We start from the raw sequence: 14,891 nt of genomic DNA, 5'->3' as shown, positions 1-14,891 counted from the left end.
GGACAGCGACGGCTCCCTGAGGCTGCCCTACTCCACGCTGAGCCGCCTGAGCTCCTCCAGGGCCAGGACGTCCAGCCACCCTCTCTGGACCTGCCCCAGGCTGCCCGTGTCCATCCTGAGTTAGGGTGGGGAGGTGGTCTTAGCAGCCCACCCAGAGCACAGTGGGATGCCGTGGACGAGGCTCCAGGGAGCGGGGGCCCACGGACGTTTCCCTTCTCTGCGGGAAGCGCTGCTCCTGTCCCACGCCCGCTCCCCACCCCGTGGCCTCCCAGCTCGTCCCCTCCCTTCCCGGGCACTGTCCACTGCTATCACCGTGGCATCACTGACCGGACCTGGCTGGGCCCTGCCCTTGCTGTGTCATCGGAGAAAAGTGGAAAAACCTCAGGCTTGGTGGGCATCCTCCACCAGGGCCTGGGCCAGCTCCTCGCTGACCACTCCTCAGTGGCTTCTGCTCCGGACCCGTCCTGGCTCCTTCCTTTGGTCCCGCACACCCCAGCCTGGTCATCCCAGTGGGCTGGCCCCGGCCCCACGTCAGCACCTCATCCAGCACAGCACCACCCGCCTGGGCCAGCCACAGGGAGCAGGAGGAGGCCGAGCTGGGAGCCAGGCTCTGGCTGTGCATCCTGCTCCTCCACTCGGTGCCTGTGGCCTTGGCGGGGGCCCTCACGGCTGGTGGCCGTCTCTCATCTATTAAACGGGCCCAAGGAAGGGAGAGTCTCCAGTTCTAAAATGATTCTACAGTCCTCCTCAGCACTGTCCGAAGGCCACTCTCCCCTACAGGGCACATAAATAGACAAAAAAATGAACCTTGACCTAAAATGTGCACCTTATACAAAAGTTAACGCAAAATGGATCGTGAAACCTTGAGGACACTAGGCTGAGTGAAATAAGCCGGTCACAAAAGGACAAATACTGTACGATCCCGCTCACGTGAGGTCCCGAGAGGAGTCAGATTCCTAGAGACAGAAAGTAGAACGGGGTTTGCCAGGGGCGGGGGGAAGGGAACGGGGAGTTGTGTTTAATGGGGACAGAGTTTCAGTTTGGGAAGATGGCAAAGTTCTGCAGATGGAGGGTGGTGATGGCTGCACAACAATGTGAGTGTACTTAATGCCACTGAGCTGTACACTTAAAATGGTTAGAATTGTAAGTTTCATGTTATGTATATTTTACTACAATTAAAAATAAATAAATATTTAAAAATAAATTCAAAAAAGAAAACTTTGGGGCCAATCCCGCAGCGTGGTGGTGAAGTGCACACGCTCCGCTTCACTAAAAATTCTTTTAGTGAGGGGCTGGCTGGTGGCACAGTGGTTAAGTTCTTGTGCTCCGCTTCAGCAGCACAGGGATCGCAGGTTCGGATACCGGGTGTGGACCTACGCACCGCTTATGAAGCCATGCTGTGGCAGGCGTCCCACATATAAAGTTAAAGGAAGAGGGGTAGGATGTTAGCCCAGGTCAGTCTTCCTCAGCAAAAAGAGGAGGATTGGCAATGGATGTTAGCTCAGGGCTAATCTTCCTCATCAAAAAAAAAAAAAAAAAAAGAAACCTTTGTTGATTTAAAATTAATTAATTAATTTAAAAACGAATCACGAACTTAAACATAAAATGTAAAACTACAGAACTTTCAGCAAAAAGTATAGGGGAATATCTTTGAGACTTAGGGCTGAACAAAGAGTTCTTAGGCAACACCAAGAGCACTATCCAAAAGGAAAAATTGATAAATTGGACCTTATCAGTGTTAAAAACTTTTGCTCCGCAAAAGAGGATAAAAAGACAAGCCAAAGACTGGGAAAAAAATATTGGCAAACAACATGTCTGCCAAAAGACTAGCATCTCGAACATATAAAGAAATCTCAATACTCAACGGTAAAAATATAAACAATCTAATGAGAAAATGGACATAACACACGAACAGACATTCCACCGACGAGGAGACACAGATGGTAAATAGGCAGATCGAAAGATGTTCACCATCATTAGTCCTGAGGAAAATGCTACTGGAAACCACAGTGAGCTATAACACACACCTATCAGAATGGCAAAAATAAAAAACCGAAAACACCAAATGCTGGTGAGGATGCAGAGAAACTGGACCCCTCGTACATTGCTGGTGGGTGTGTAAAATGGCACAGCTGCCCTGGAAGACAGTTTAGCACTTTCTTACAAAGCTAAACATGCCACGACCACACAAGCCACTACTCTTGGGCATTTATCCCAGAGAAATGGAACCTTATGTTCACACCAAAATCTGGACACACGTGTTCACAGCAGCTTTACGTGTAAGTGCTGAAAACTGGAGACATCCAGATGTCCTTCAACAGTCAAATGGTCAAACAGACTGTGGTCCATCCGCACCATACAGTATTGCTCAGTAACCACAGGAACGAACTATTGATACACACAACAACGTGAGTGCATCTCGGGGGAATTATGTTGAGTGAAAAAAGCCAATCCTAGTAAGTTACATACTGTATGATTCCATTTATAAAACATTCTTGAAATGACAAAATTATAGGGACGCAGAACTGATTAGTGGCTGCGAACGATTAGGAGGGGGCGAGGGAGGGAGGGTGGGAAGGGAGTAGATCCGGCTCCAAAGGGAAGCACAGGGATCCTTGGGGAGATGTTCTGTGTCTCCTGCCTGTATCAATACCCCAGCTGTGATGCTGCACCATAGTTCTGCAAGCTGTTGGGGGAAACTGGGCCAAGGGTACATAGGGTCTTTCTGTGCTCTGACAACTGCATGTGAATCTACAATATCTCAACATAAGAAATTTTATTAAAAAATACAAGAAACTGAATAAAATTTGAATTTGAGATAAACAATGAATAATTTTTTAGTATATGTATGTCCCACACAATCTTTGAAACATACTAAAAAATATTTGTTGTTCATCTCAGATTCAGATGTAACTGGGAGTCTTGTATTTTACCTGGCAACCCTACTCCTGGGACACTCCCAAGGTAAGAGCAGATACTTGTCCTGTTCACTCACTCCACCAGTGTTTCTTGAGCACTTAGTCTGCCAGGCACTGCTCTCGGCACCCAGAATGCAGCTGTGAACCTGCGTCACCCCGATCCTTTGGGTACTGACGTTGTGGTGCGAGGAGACAGCGACAACGGCACAAAGAGCTGTGTAAGTAGAACAACTTCATATGGTGGCAAGTGTCACCCAGAAAACAAAGCGGGGCGGTATACAGAGAGAGCTGAGGTGGATACAGGGGAGGCGCGTCAGGGAGGGCGCCCCTGAGAAGGGGACATCTGAGCAGAGACCTGAAGGAACAGAAGGAGCTAGTTATGCAAAGATTTGAGGGAAGAGCATTCCAGACAGAGGGAACAGCATGTGTAAAGGCCCTGAGGCAGGAACAAGCTGGGTGACTCCAAGAGTGTGTGGTTGCAGACAACGCTGGTGTCCAGTGGTCCTAAGAACCCTGTGCCCTCTGCTTCCCCACACGTCAGACCTGGAAGACCCTTCTGAGACCATAACGTCCCACGGTGGAAGACACCAAGGCCCTGGAGGGATGAGATTCGCCCAAGGCCATCCCTGGTCCAAGTCCCTCAAATTCTGGCTAGAGGCCTTTCCACCTGGGAAGGTGAGAACCCACATGTGCGCCTGGATCTGGGGCAGGAATGGAGGGAACGGCAGTCTGAGGAGGCCTCCTCACAGCCTGGCCTGGTCAGCCGGCTTCAGGCCAGGCAGGGCCTGGCTCCTTGGGCCCTTGACATGCCACCGCTGACCACTCTATCTGGTGAAATATGCAAGTGGCCCTCGGGAGAGCGGAGAGGAGCATAGCTGAGCAAGCCTTATCTGGGCCCCGCCCCAGGTGCCAGGAGCCGGATCCTGGTGTCCCCTGACTCACAGGCCTGCCTGCAGCCAGGGCAGGGGAGAATCCAGCTCCCAGGAGCACCCAGACCAGACGGGGCAGGGCAGGAAGGGACACGACCAGCACCCTCCGTGAGCGAGAGGCTGGGCAGGGACTGGGAGGTGGCTTCTCACTCTGGTGGAATTCCATCCCCCTGAGCTCACCTCCCTCGGAGCAAGCGGCACATTCCAGCAGGGGCCAGCCCCATCCCAGCCGGGCCCCCATCCCCAGGGCTGCCTCTCCTGCGCTCAGGCACCACTCACTCCCAGGAAGGGGCTGCTGAGGGCCCCTCCCTCCCCGGAGGCTCCCAGAGCTCCCTGAGCACCTCACTCTCAGCACACAGCAAGGCCTCGACAGCACGCTGGGCCAGGGGCAATATCATCGTGGAGGCGCGGAGAGAGTGGCCCCTTGGGTGCGGTTCCAGAGCTAGCACAGAGCAGAGGCTCAAAGCACAGTCTGGGCTGCTCTGCACCCCACAGGGGGCGTTCCACATGTGCTCCAGAATGCATCTGGCAGGGCCAACTCCTGGCTCTCCTCCCCCCTCCAGGACTGCTCTTCTGCTTCCCATAGCCCTGCTGCCCCAGGGCCCACTGCCCCAGGGCTGGTGCCCAGCTCTTTGGCTTTCCCTCTTGAATCTTCTCGCTGGGCAATCCTACCAATCGCCAGGGCTTCTGTTACCACCTCCCGCTGATGACTGCCAGGAAGTGGCTCCAGCCAAGACCTCTCTCCAGAATTCAAATCCAGGCACCACCTGGGCACCCCCACCTGCTGCCCACAGGGTCTCCCACTTCCACGCCCAAAGGCACCCTGGGGATGATGATCTCCCCCAGACCGATCTCCCCCTGTCCCAGTTCCTGACCCCAGTGAGGGGTGGTGCCCACCCATCTAACCCAAACGCAACCCAAGGCGGGTCCTGCCTATTCTGCTTCCTAAACAGCTGTCCCTCCCGCCCACCCTGATGCCCCTGCTGGATTTGGGCACCAGCTGCTGCCCTGTCCCCTTCACTCTGCTGTCCACTCTGTCCCAGAGAGGGCCAGAAACCTGCCCATGGTAGTCCCCAACCAAAGCCTCTTCAGGAACCCCAGTATAAGGAGGATGTCTCACTCCTTGGCCTGGCATTCAAGGCCCTGCATGTGGCCCCAGCCCCCTCCGAGCCTCACCACCCATTTCTCCCTTTCCCCAGACACATGCAGCCCCCGACCATACTTTTTTAGGACTTCATGCTTTTGTACATGCCGTTAACTTCTTGAACTTCCCTCCTCCTCCCCACCTGCCTTGTCCACCTGGAGAACTCCTACTTATCCTTCAAAGCCCTGCTGAGCAGTCCCTTCTTCCCCCTAGAGGTCTCCAGACTGCTCCGAGAGGAAACCCCTCCCTTATCTGAGCCCCTTTCTGCACCTTCTGTGTTGCAATTTCCCAGTGGTGTGCAGCCTTGAATCATTGTTTTTGCTCCTCTCATCTGCCCCTCTCACTAAACTGAGCATCTTGAGGGCAAGAATTGTGGTTAGTTCATCTCCCTACTGACAGAAGCCTGGAAAGAAATGATCAAAGCCACAAGGATTCTGCCATCCAAGGATTTCACCCCAACACTTCTGTTGCCTCTCTCCGTCCAAACCGAAGATCCCAGGATTCCAAACCCCACATGTGAGGATGTGACCTAACGTTCTACAATCCCAACCGGAACAGTCTGTGATTTCAATCCAAAAATACGACGGCCCCAAAACTCCAATAGAGAGAGACTATGATTCTAAAATCCCAAAAGAGCTGTTGGCACCCCCCATTTCTCTCTTCTAACCTTACCTGATTCGACCCTGCAGACCACACAATTGCAGGAGACAATGAGGGCAGGGAAAGCCCCCACCTGGGCCTGCAGCGCTGCCCCCACCTCCTTAGCCCCGTGGCCACATCCGCGGACAAGCACCTGGCTCTGTCTGGCTCTGCCCTGCTCAGACCCAAACTGGAGACGAGTGCGAGCAGGACGTGCCCCACAGCGTTTATTCTCCCTCCTCCGCCAGGGGAGTTGGTGGGCTGCCCTGGGTCTCCTGTCTTCGGGCCTGCCACCACCTCTGCCCCTCGGGACGTGCATCCCCTCCCTGACTCCCCCCGCCTCCTCCTCCTCTTCTTGCACCAGCTGCCAACAAGCCCCAGAGCCTGTGGTCAGGTTGAGTCTTGTCTCCCCACAGCAGGAGGAGGGAGCCGGTGATAAACACATTTGTGATCCTTTCCAAGAGCTCAGCCAGGAGCGGCTGCAGGCTGGCCCCTTTACTGCTGCCGGTTCCCCAACTTCGCCGTGCGTGCGTGGGGCTCATGAAGGCCTGTTTTGGGGGTTCTAGGATGGGGCCCCAGGCCTTTAAATAAACGGCACACTGCAGGATCGGGGGGTCTCCCATGTGTGCCCTCACCTGGTCCTGAGCATCCGGAACAAGGTAAGGGTCACAGTCTCATTTGACAGATGGGGAAACTGAGGCATTCAGAAGGGATGGGACCCAGAGCTGAGACACACGGAGCCTTACTCACCCCAGGCGAGGTGGTGGTCCTTGCTCCTGACTACTTGGATATGTGTCTGGGCTCTTGGGATGCCCTGTGGCAAGGAGTACGGGGCTAGGCTGGGAGACCACCTTCCCACTGTGCTGTAGCTGAGCGATGTGGCCACTGCTGTGGGTACCTGAGGGCCAGTTGGGACCCTCTTTGGGCCTGTTTGCACCCCGATACCACAAAGGACACAGACTGGTGGTTAGTCAGGCCTTTCCCTGTGCACACTGGGGAGTCCTGAATTCCACCTCTTGGCCCTGAAAAATACACAGTGCCTGGTTGGACTGCTGTCCCAGGAAGCCACTGGCAAGGGTCCTCTGGAGCCAGAGTGGCATTGGGCAGGCTGCAGGAGCATCCCCTCAGCTGGGTTTCCCTGAGCTGGGAGACCGTTCCTGCTCAGAAACATCAGGTCAGGCCCAGCCTGCACTCTGCCCAGACCTGGGCCCTGACCCCACCGAAGACACCACTCCGCCTCCCTGGAGTCAGTTTCTGAGACTTCTGCCCCTCCCTTGCTTTAGAACCAATAGCGGCTCCCCAGTGACCAAAACGTACTTGACCATTCACTTGGTACATATAGAGGGCGCCTCTGTATGCCAGGCCCCGGGTGCAGCTGTGAATGAGACACCCGGGGTCTCTGTCTTTGTCAAGTTTTTGGTTTAGGGAGGGGAGAAAGCCCAGAACAAGGCAACATCCAGGAAAAGGCTAGGAAGGAACTAGAAGGGAAGCTTCTCTGAGGAGGGCAATCTGAGCTGAAACCTGAACAGTGAGGAGAAGGCAACCACGGGAAGATCTGCGGGACAGTGCAAGGCTCTCACTCCCCGGCCTGGCGGGTGACCTTCCAGGCTCTCCAGCTTCTGCTACCCCTTCAGGGACCCCCAGACCAGCCAGTCTGGGCCCCTGAACCGGCCCCAGCAGCCACCTCTGGGCCTTTGGTCACTCCTCCCCACACCAGACCTGGGTTGCCTTCACCTCTCTTCTCTGCCTAGCCAAACCTCACTCATGTTTTAGGGCCCACCTCTTCCAGGAAGCTCCCTGAGGTTGGTCTTTTGACTGCTGACAGCTCCCATCGTCTGCATCGCCCAAGAGCTGCCTTAAACAGCAACCGTGGCCCTCACACCCGCTGGGGCTGTGTGGCTTATAAAACCCTCTCCCACTCGATACACACTGAACCCTTGTTACCCCAGGCCAGGCACTCACTCCTTTAATTCTCACAGTGGCCCAACCAGGTAGCCACAGATGAGGAAACTGAGCCTGGGAGAGGGAAGCCACTTGTCTTCCTTCTGTCTACCTCCAGGGAGTGGGAACTTCAAGGGCAGCAGGGAGCCTGTGACCTGTGACCTCAGCCCTAAAGAGTGACCTGACCACAGAAACAGGCAGGAATGATAGCTGAGAACCCTGGAGGATGTGCTGGGCCTGGGCAGGAGCTCCAGCCACAGGACTGGACAGGCAAGGCCTTGCAATGTACCCTAGGACCTCATCCTGAGACAGGCCAGGTGAGCGGCTCTGCCTGTGACTCACTGTGACAGCCTGCGAGGCTCTGACGCACGGGATGCGGCCAGAGGCTGCAAAGGAGGAGGTGGGGAGGCCTCTGAAGGCCGGAAGAAGGGCCAGTTGGCACCTCTCATTCATCCACACGCCGAGAGGCCTTGCTCCTCTTCAAAGTGTGCAGGTTACCCCCTACACCACTTACCAGACAGACTCCCTCCCACGTGACACATGTTTGCACAACGTGTAATCACACTCACCCTGTGCTGAGGACTGTGTGTGTGCCAGGCCCTGGGGTAAGGGCTCTCCTGCCTTGTCTGCTTCCCTGCTCACCTCAGCCCTGAGGACACTCCTGCCAGCTCTGCTTCCTTCCAGGGAAGGAACGAGTGACAGAGCTGGGATCTGAATCCCAGCAGCCCACTGCCAGCAGGCGCTCTGACCGCCATGCCGCAGCAGCCTGTGGTATGCAAAGAATGCCAACTCAAGAGCCAGACACACTGGGTTCGAATTCTGGCTTTTCATCTTACTAGCTGTGGGACCCTCAGCACATTACTCAAGCGCTCTGTGCCTCAGTTTCTTCACCTGTAGAATGGGGATAATGATGCTACTGTTCGTAGGGATGCCGTGAAGATTAAGTGAGCAGATGCAGCGAGAGCTAGAAGGCTGCTGGCCCACAGACATGCTCTAGCAGAACAAGAGCCATGCCACTTCATCATCTGTCACTTGAGGCCCACACTTAGCCAGGAGATGTGTGTTTGAGCCCCTATGGTAATCTTCTCTTTTACTTTTTCTAAATTTTTAAGAGTTACTGACGACTACCAGTTTTAAATGTCAACACTTGAAAACAGTGATCGCACATAAAAATCTGAGTCTAAAATCAGAGGATGCGGCTGCCCCTGAGCAGCATTCACATATAGCCACAACGGGCTGGAGCCGAGTTGGGGGCCATGGATGGGGTCTGTGTTCCTTGGCCACCATAGCCCTGTGCACGGTTTCCCCCGTTCTTGTCACTCTTGCTCCTGCCCGGCCCCACTGGGCGCCCGTGTTTGTGGCTGGTGGTGGTGCCCACATGTCTTGTCACCGCAGTGGTCCGTTTCCCACACAGGCGGTATCGAGCGCTCCCTCCATGCCCATCCTGGCCCACAGACACCTCTATGGAGCTCTGACCCGACATCAGACATCTTTCTTCCCCCAACACCTCCTGGGCCTGGGGGCTCCAGGGTGGGCTCTGAGCACCTCGACCTTTGCAGGCACTTCCAGAGCCCACTCCCAACCTCAGGCCTCAGCCCAGGACACTGCCCGAGCCAGGTGGCCCTGACTTGGGTGCCCCAAGATGCCTGGTCAAGCTGCCTCTGCTCAAATACTTCCCGGGATGGGGAGCTCACTCCTTTCTTGGTAACTCAATTCATTTCTCAGTGGCTATGGCTGGCCCTCACCCTGGCAGGACCTGCCTCCTTGTGACCCACCCCCAGCCCATGAACCATCACTCTGTACTCTGGGCCTGCAGAGCCATCTGATCCCTTGCTCTGGGACAGCCAGCTCCTCACAGGATGGGGCTCCAGCCCACTTTCTAACCCAGCCACCTCCACTAGAAACATCCTGGGACATCCCTGACTCTCTCTAAGCTGAGCCCAGAATTCAGGAGGATCTGAGGAGGCAGGGAAGAGGGAACGGTCACCTCCTTTATTTTGAGCTCCAGATCCTGGTTAAGGTGACCAAGGACATGTTAGTGGCCCTGGCAGCTGCTCCATAGGAATGACTCCTACTGAACTTACCCCAACCCCTCCACACACAGTTTTGTACAGCTGATTTCGTGGACCCAAGGAAAAGAGTTCACATCCGTCCCTCTTTCCATGTTGCTGAGTTACACCCAAACTGTTTTAAGAGAGATTCAATTGTTCAACCTCTTCAGCAACTGACAAGCGTCAGGCCATACACAAATCCCGAGCAGCAGCAAATCAACAACACAGTCACGCAGAATGAGGCTAAGGGCAGAGCCCTGTGGCTCATCACAGAGGACCCAACACCAGCCGTCATGAATAAGCTGTTTTGCAGCAGGTCTGCGAGAGCCGCCCAGTTCCCCGCCCCGGCTGCCTACCTTTCGGCCAGCCTCGTTATTGTGCAAGTTCATGAGAGTTCGGGCATTCTGCTTGATCTCCCGGGCATCCACAAAGACCTTGGCGAAGCCGATGCCGTAGCGGATGTCGGCAGAGCAGCCACCCCACTTCCAGCCCTCGTCCCGGTGGTACTGGCCTTGCTTCTCTTTGTCGCAGCCACAGTCGCTCAGGTTGCCCTGGGTACAGGCAGCTGTGATGGCGTGGGCCACTCCAGCAGCAATGATGGCGTACGTGAAGGCAGCCTCCCGGCTCCCTGCGAGGAGAAGAGCGGAAAGACTGGGTCAGGCCCAGGGCAGCCTGGGAGAAGGCGAGCCTGGGTAAGCAGGCAGTCTAGCTCACTGTAACGGCTCCACAAAGATCTACTGAGCTCCCATTCCTTCCCTCCAGGAGAGCTCTGTCTTGTGATGACATGCCTGAGCACCCCACATCATGCACACACCCATTCAATCCCCAATCACCGAGTGTCCTTGGGGAGTTGATTGGGCGGTGGAGGAGAAAGGCATGTGTGCTGGTTGTCCAGGCTCTGGAAGGCCAGACGAGCGGACCTTTGTCAATTACACCCACTCCCGACCGCCCTCGACATGGCGGTGTGGACTGTGCACGGGCACGACGCTCACAGTATCTGGCGACACAAAGTGAAGCAGCATTTCTTGGACACCTAGAGTGTGCACAGGCTCTGGAGCCAGAGCTGGGATAAATGCCAAGAATGTCAATCTCTGGCTCTGTGGCTTTCATCCAGCGATGATCCCTCCCTGTGTCTCAGTCTCCTTGGCTGGAAAATGGGGACTTTGCAATAGCACCTTTCTCGTGGCAATGACAGAAAACGGTAAGAGTTTGTCTGTGAAAAGCTCTCAGCTCCACCTGGCTTATGGCACCTGCCTGACACAGCAGCTCTCGTTCTCGTGGCCCCTGTTATTATGTTATTACTGCTGTGTGTCACCTGCCATTTATAGGTCCACTCCCTCCTCTTCTCTGTGGCCCTCTCCGAGACTGTGAGCATCTCCAGAGAAGCCTGGGACCCGGCCCCTTCACATCTGTGTCCCCAGGCCTCAGTCTGATGCAGAAGGCAAGGGCTGGGGAAGCAGGGAGGGCACCACCCACGGTCAGGGGAAAGGGCGGCAGGTGCAGCCACAGGAAGGCTCAGTGGGGGGTCTGGGGACCCACAGGTTCTTCCCAGCTGTTTGGAGACGGCCTTGGCAGGAGGCTGGGAGCTATGTATTAGGATTTCCAAGGGCCCTGCAGGATGGTGCTGGGTTTTAAGTGGGGGTGGAAGGGTCCTGAGTAGCCAGGGTGCAGGAGTGCTGCCACCCAGTCTCTTAGCCTCTCTGGGCCTCAGTCTCCCCACCTGCAAAACGGGTTCGGGAGCAGAGTCCACTGTCCAGGATGAAGATGAACCCAGCGCACTCTGTGGGACGCCCTGTGTGGTGTGAGCCCCGCGGGAGTGCTCAGCAAGTTCACTCACAGAGCCATGGTGGGGTGGGGTTCAGGGAGGGCACCCTGGAGGAAGAGGCCCCTGAACCCAGAGTAGGCAGAAGAGGCACATCGGACCAAGCAGGATGAGGCGGGAAGAGGTGTTCCAGGATGTTGGGATGGGGATGGCTGAAGCAGAGGGAGGAAGTGGACGAGGTAACCTGCAAGTGGCTTCAAGCCCCAGCTCACTCAGACCCCACTCAGACAGACCTTTTCCTCCCAGCCCACCCACCTCATGGCCTCCCTCACCCAGGCTGCTAAGACACAAACAACCTATGCCCCCAACCCCTTGTCGCAATCACTGCTCTCCCGCCCTGCAGACACGTCGGCCTGGCCACCTGCTGGACCGGACGGCTTCACTGTGCCAGGGCCCCTTTGCTCTGACATTCCGTGCCAGCCCATCCACGGCGTCCCTGTTAACACGGTGGTTCAAATCCCAGCTCTGCCACTTACTGACTGTGACTTGGGCAAGTTCCTTCTCCTCTCTGAGCCTGAGTCTCCTCATCGGTGAAACGTGGAGCACGCCAGTGCCCACCTGGCAGGAGCTGCCAAGGACTGAAAGCAGAGGGTGTGTGCACAATGCTTAGCCCCGGGCCTCACTCCACAAACAGCCCTGCTCTGGGCACTCCACGGTGGAGGCTCTGCTCCCTCCCCTCAGTATACCTCAACCTTGGGGACTTGCAAACAGCATTATCCGAGCACCTCCTGGGGTCCTGGCTCTGCACACGTTACTGTATTGGTATTAGAACCCACGTATGTAGCAGGTGCCTGACAGAGGGCTTGCACAGAGCAGCACTGATGGGGGCAGCCACAGGGTAGACAAGCACACAGGCTGGCAATTTGGCAGGCTGGATACCCGACAACAGCTCTGTTCTGTGAAATTAAGAAATGCTGCCTAATTTTCACTAAGATTTACTAATTTTGCCTAATATTTACTAGTGCTTGTCCGGGCTCACAGGAAGGAAGGGAACCCGTCGGGGCCACGTCCTGAAGACAGAGCTGACCACCAGCAGGGCAGGGGCAAGTAGGAACAGAAGGAATGCGGCCATCTCTTGTTGCTGGGATCTGCAAAGGAGGGAGCTTTCGAATTAAGGCCTTGAGGGCAGGAGCCCAGGCCCCGAGCCCTGCTGAGGTGGGACACTGGAAAAGAGATAGCACTAGATAGACAGTCTCCCAGGGAGAGGGCAGGCTGGAATATCGGCCCCTGCCCCCAGTAAGGCTAGCCAACAAGCAAGCTGGTCTGACTCAGCGTGAACAGGGGGCGGGAGAGTGAGGGGTGGGGAAGCGGGGATCTCCCGGGAACTAGGAGCCTCATTCCTGTCTTTGCACAGATTTAAGGCTCAAATTTTATCCCCCTGCATGTTCCAAGGGCTCCCAAGCCAAGGGAGAAAACTGGGCCCAGGCCAGTGATTCCCCAAAACACCTAGGGGAGCAGAGATGGAGCCCCCAAGCCCCAGCTCACATCAAATGCACAAGAAAATAACATCCTGGAGGAGGCAGCCAGCCAAACAGTGAGCTTGGACTCTTCAGGACATCAGAGAAGAGAATAGTCAGACAGAGAGTCTAAAGAGAACAGGATGGGTGACAGGGAACCCTGTTCCACCACTTTCTAGCTGTGTGACCTTGACTGAGTCACCTAACTTCTTTGTGCTCCAGTTCCTCCATTATAAAATCGGGATGACAACCACCCTCTTTATTTAGGGTGGTTGAAAGGACTAGAAAAAATTAACAAAGGTAAAGCATTTAGCAGAGAGCCTTACACGAGAAAGTGGCCCCAAATACTAGATTTATTACAATTTCTATTGATGACAATCCTAACAGTTCCTTGTAAGAGGGCTGTGAGGTAAGGAGTAGAAGTCTTCATTTATCTTCATTTACAGTTGAAGAAACTGAGGCCAAGAGAAAGAACTGGCTTGCCCAGGCTACCCAACTGGTGGGCAGCAGAGCTGAGCTGCAGATTCGGCCTCCAGACACCCCATACTGACCAGTGGGAACTGTCCCCAGGGATTAAATGACTCCAAGGTGCAGCGGGCTCCAGCATCTGACAGGAAACTGTGTCCCCTTTATCAGACCAAGAACGGAGTGTGCAAATTGAGGAGGGGCTGGGGAGCCTGGCCGGTCGTCGGTCATGGGAGGCTTACCCCTGTGTCAGGCTCCTCCTTGAGGGTGGGGCCAGCGCAGGATGGCGGGCTGCCAGCCCAGCACCCTTTGTGGTAATTTTGTGTGCAGCCGAGCTACCACCCAGCACGGGTGACAGTCCCCAGGTCTCTCTGAGCCCCCTGAGCAGTGCATGACGATGCAGATGATGGAGGACCGACAAGTAACTAAACACGACAGCAATGACGATGGCTTCTGTGCCCACACAGGATTCCCCATCACATACTCTGAGGTGGGGGAAGCACAGCTGCACCCTGGTCCACATTTGAACTCTCCTAAGTTCAAGGTGGACCCCCAGACCAGAGTGAAGTCTATCATAGGCCGTGGCCTTCCCCTCCCCGCCAAGCTGACCCTCTGCACCCACTGCCCCTGAGAAACAGCAAGGGACCATTATTGTTAGCTTCAGAGCACCCAGGGACCCAGGTACTGGCTGCAGAAGTCCAACGCTTCTGGATACTAAAGGGTCATTGTCGCTCCTGCCGTTGACCTTGACCTCTGCCTTGCCCACCAACATTAGACTGGGACTGCCCAGTCTCACCTCCTCTGTTCCCCGCAACACTGACACTGCGCTGGGCATCAGGCTGGCTGTGTAACTAATGTCAGGCCTGTTAACCTAAGCCTCTGTTGTTTCCTCTGTGAAATGGGCATGATAACAGCACCTGTGCATCATGGGCTTCTGAGTGGACGAAATCACAGAACCAGGGGGAGGTGCTGAGCACAGCTCCCGGCATGTGGTAAGCGTTATTAAACATTAGCCGTTGTCATTGCTCTTGTTATTATTTCCACCAAGTCCTATGTCACCTCATCGTGCTCCATGATGCCCTGAGGGACAAGACAGCCTCACGCAGAGGCAAGCGTGTGGGGCCAATCCAGCACCTGTCTGCCCAGCCAAATTTCAGGTTCACAAGGGGACAGGGACCATGTCTGTCTTGCTCCCACTGTTTACAACCCCCACCATGATGTGTGACGGATGAATGAATGAGCAGACCTGAGTTCCAATTTCCACCCTGCCAGGAGCTGCATGACCTGGGGCAAGTCACTTAACCTCTCTGCCTCCATTTCCATATCTGTTAATGCCACTCACTCTGTCAGAGGAAGCAGAATCACCTGGCACGGAGTCGGTGCTTAGATAAACGGCAGTGAGTACTAGAACGATTATAATTTGTTATATAGGCCCCGCCAGGAGGAGCAGAGCCTCCCCATCTTAGTTTTCTCCGTAGCTCTCCTGCCATTTCAGACTTACTTGTCTCTTGTCTGTTCCTGGACC

At 55.2% G+C, this 14,891-nt stretch overlaps 1 protein-coding gene across 1 annotated transcript in view; it reads right to left on the bottom strand.

Annotated features, from left to right (window-relative positions):
* Nucleotides 1-14,891, bottom strand: part of WNT7A (Wnt family member 7A) — a 65,999-nt gene that overhangs the window by 31,175 nt on the left and 19,933 nt on the right. Inside the window, exon 3 of the mRNA XM_004442935.3 lies at nt 9,979-10,250. Within this exon, the coding sequence (XP_004442992.1) occupies nt 9,979-10,250 (272 nt within the window). The remainder of the gene's footprint in view (nt 1-9,978; nt 10,251-14,891) is intronic.

Source organism: Ceratotherium simum, chromosome 5, assembly GCF_057802395.1.
Source record: "Ceratotherium simum simum isolate JZ-2026a chromosome 5, ASM5780239v1, whole genome shotgun sequence".
NCBI lineage: Eukaryota > Metazoa > Chordata > Mammalia > Perissodactyla > Rhinocerotidae > Ceratotherium > Ceratotherium simum.
This window is presented reverse-complemented; position numbering and strand designations above follow the sequence as displayed.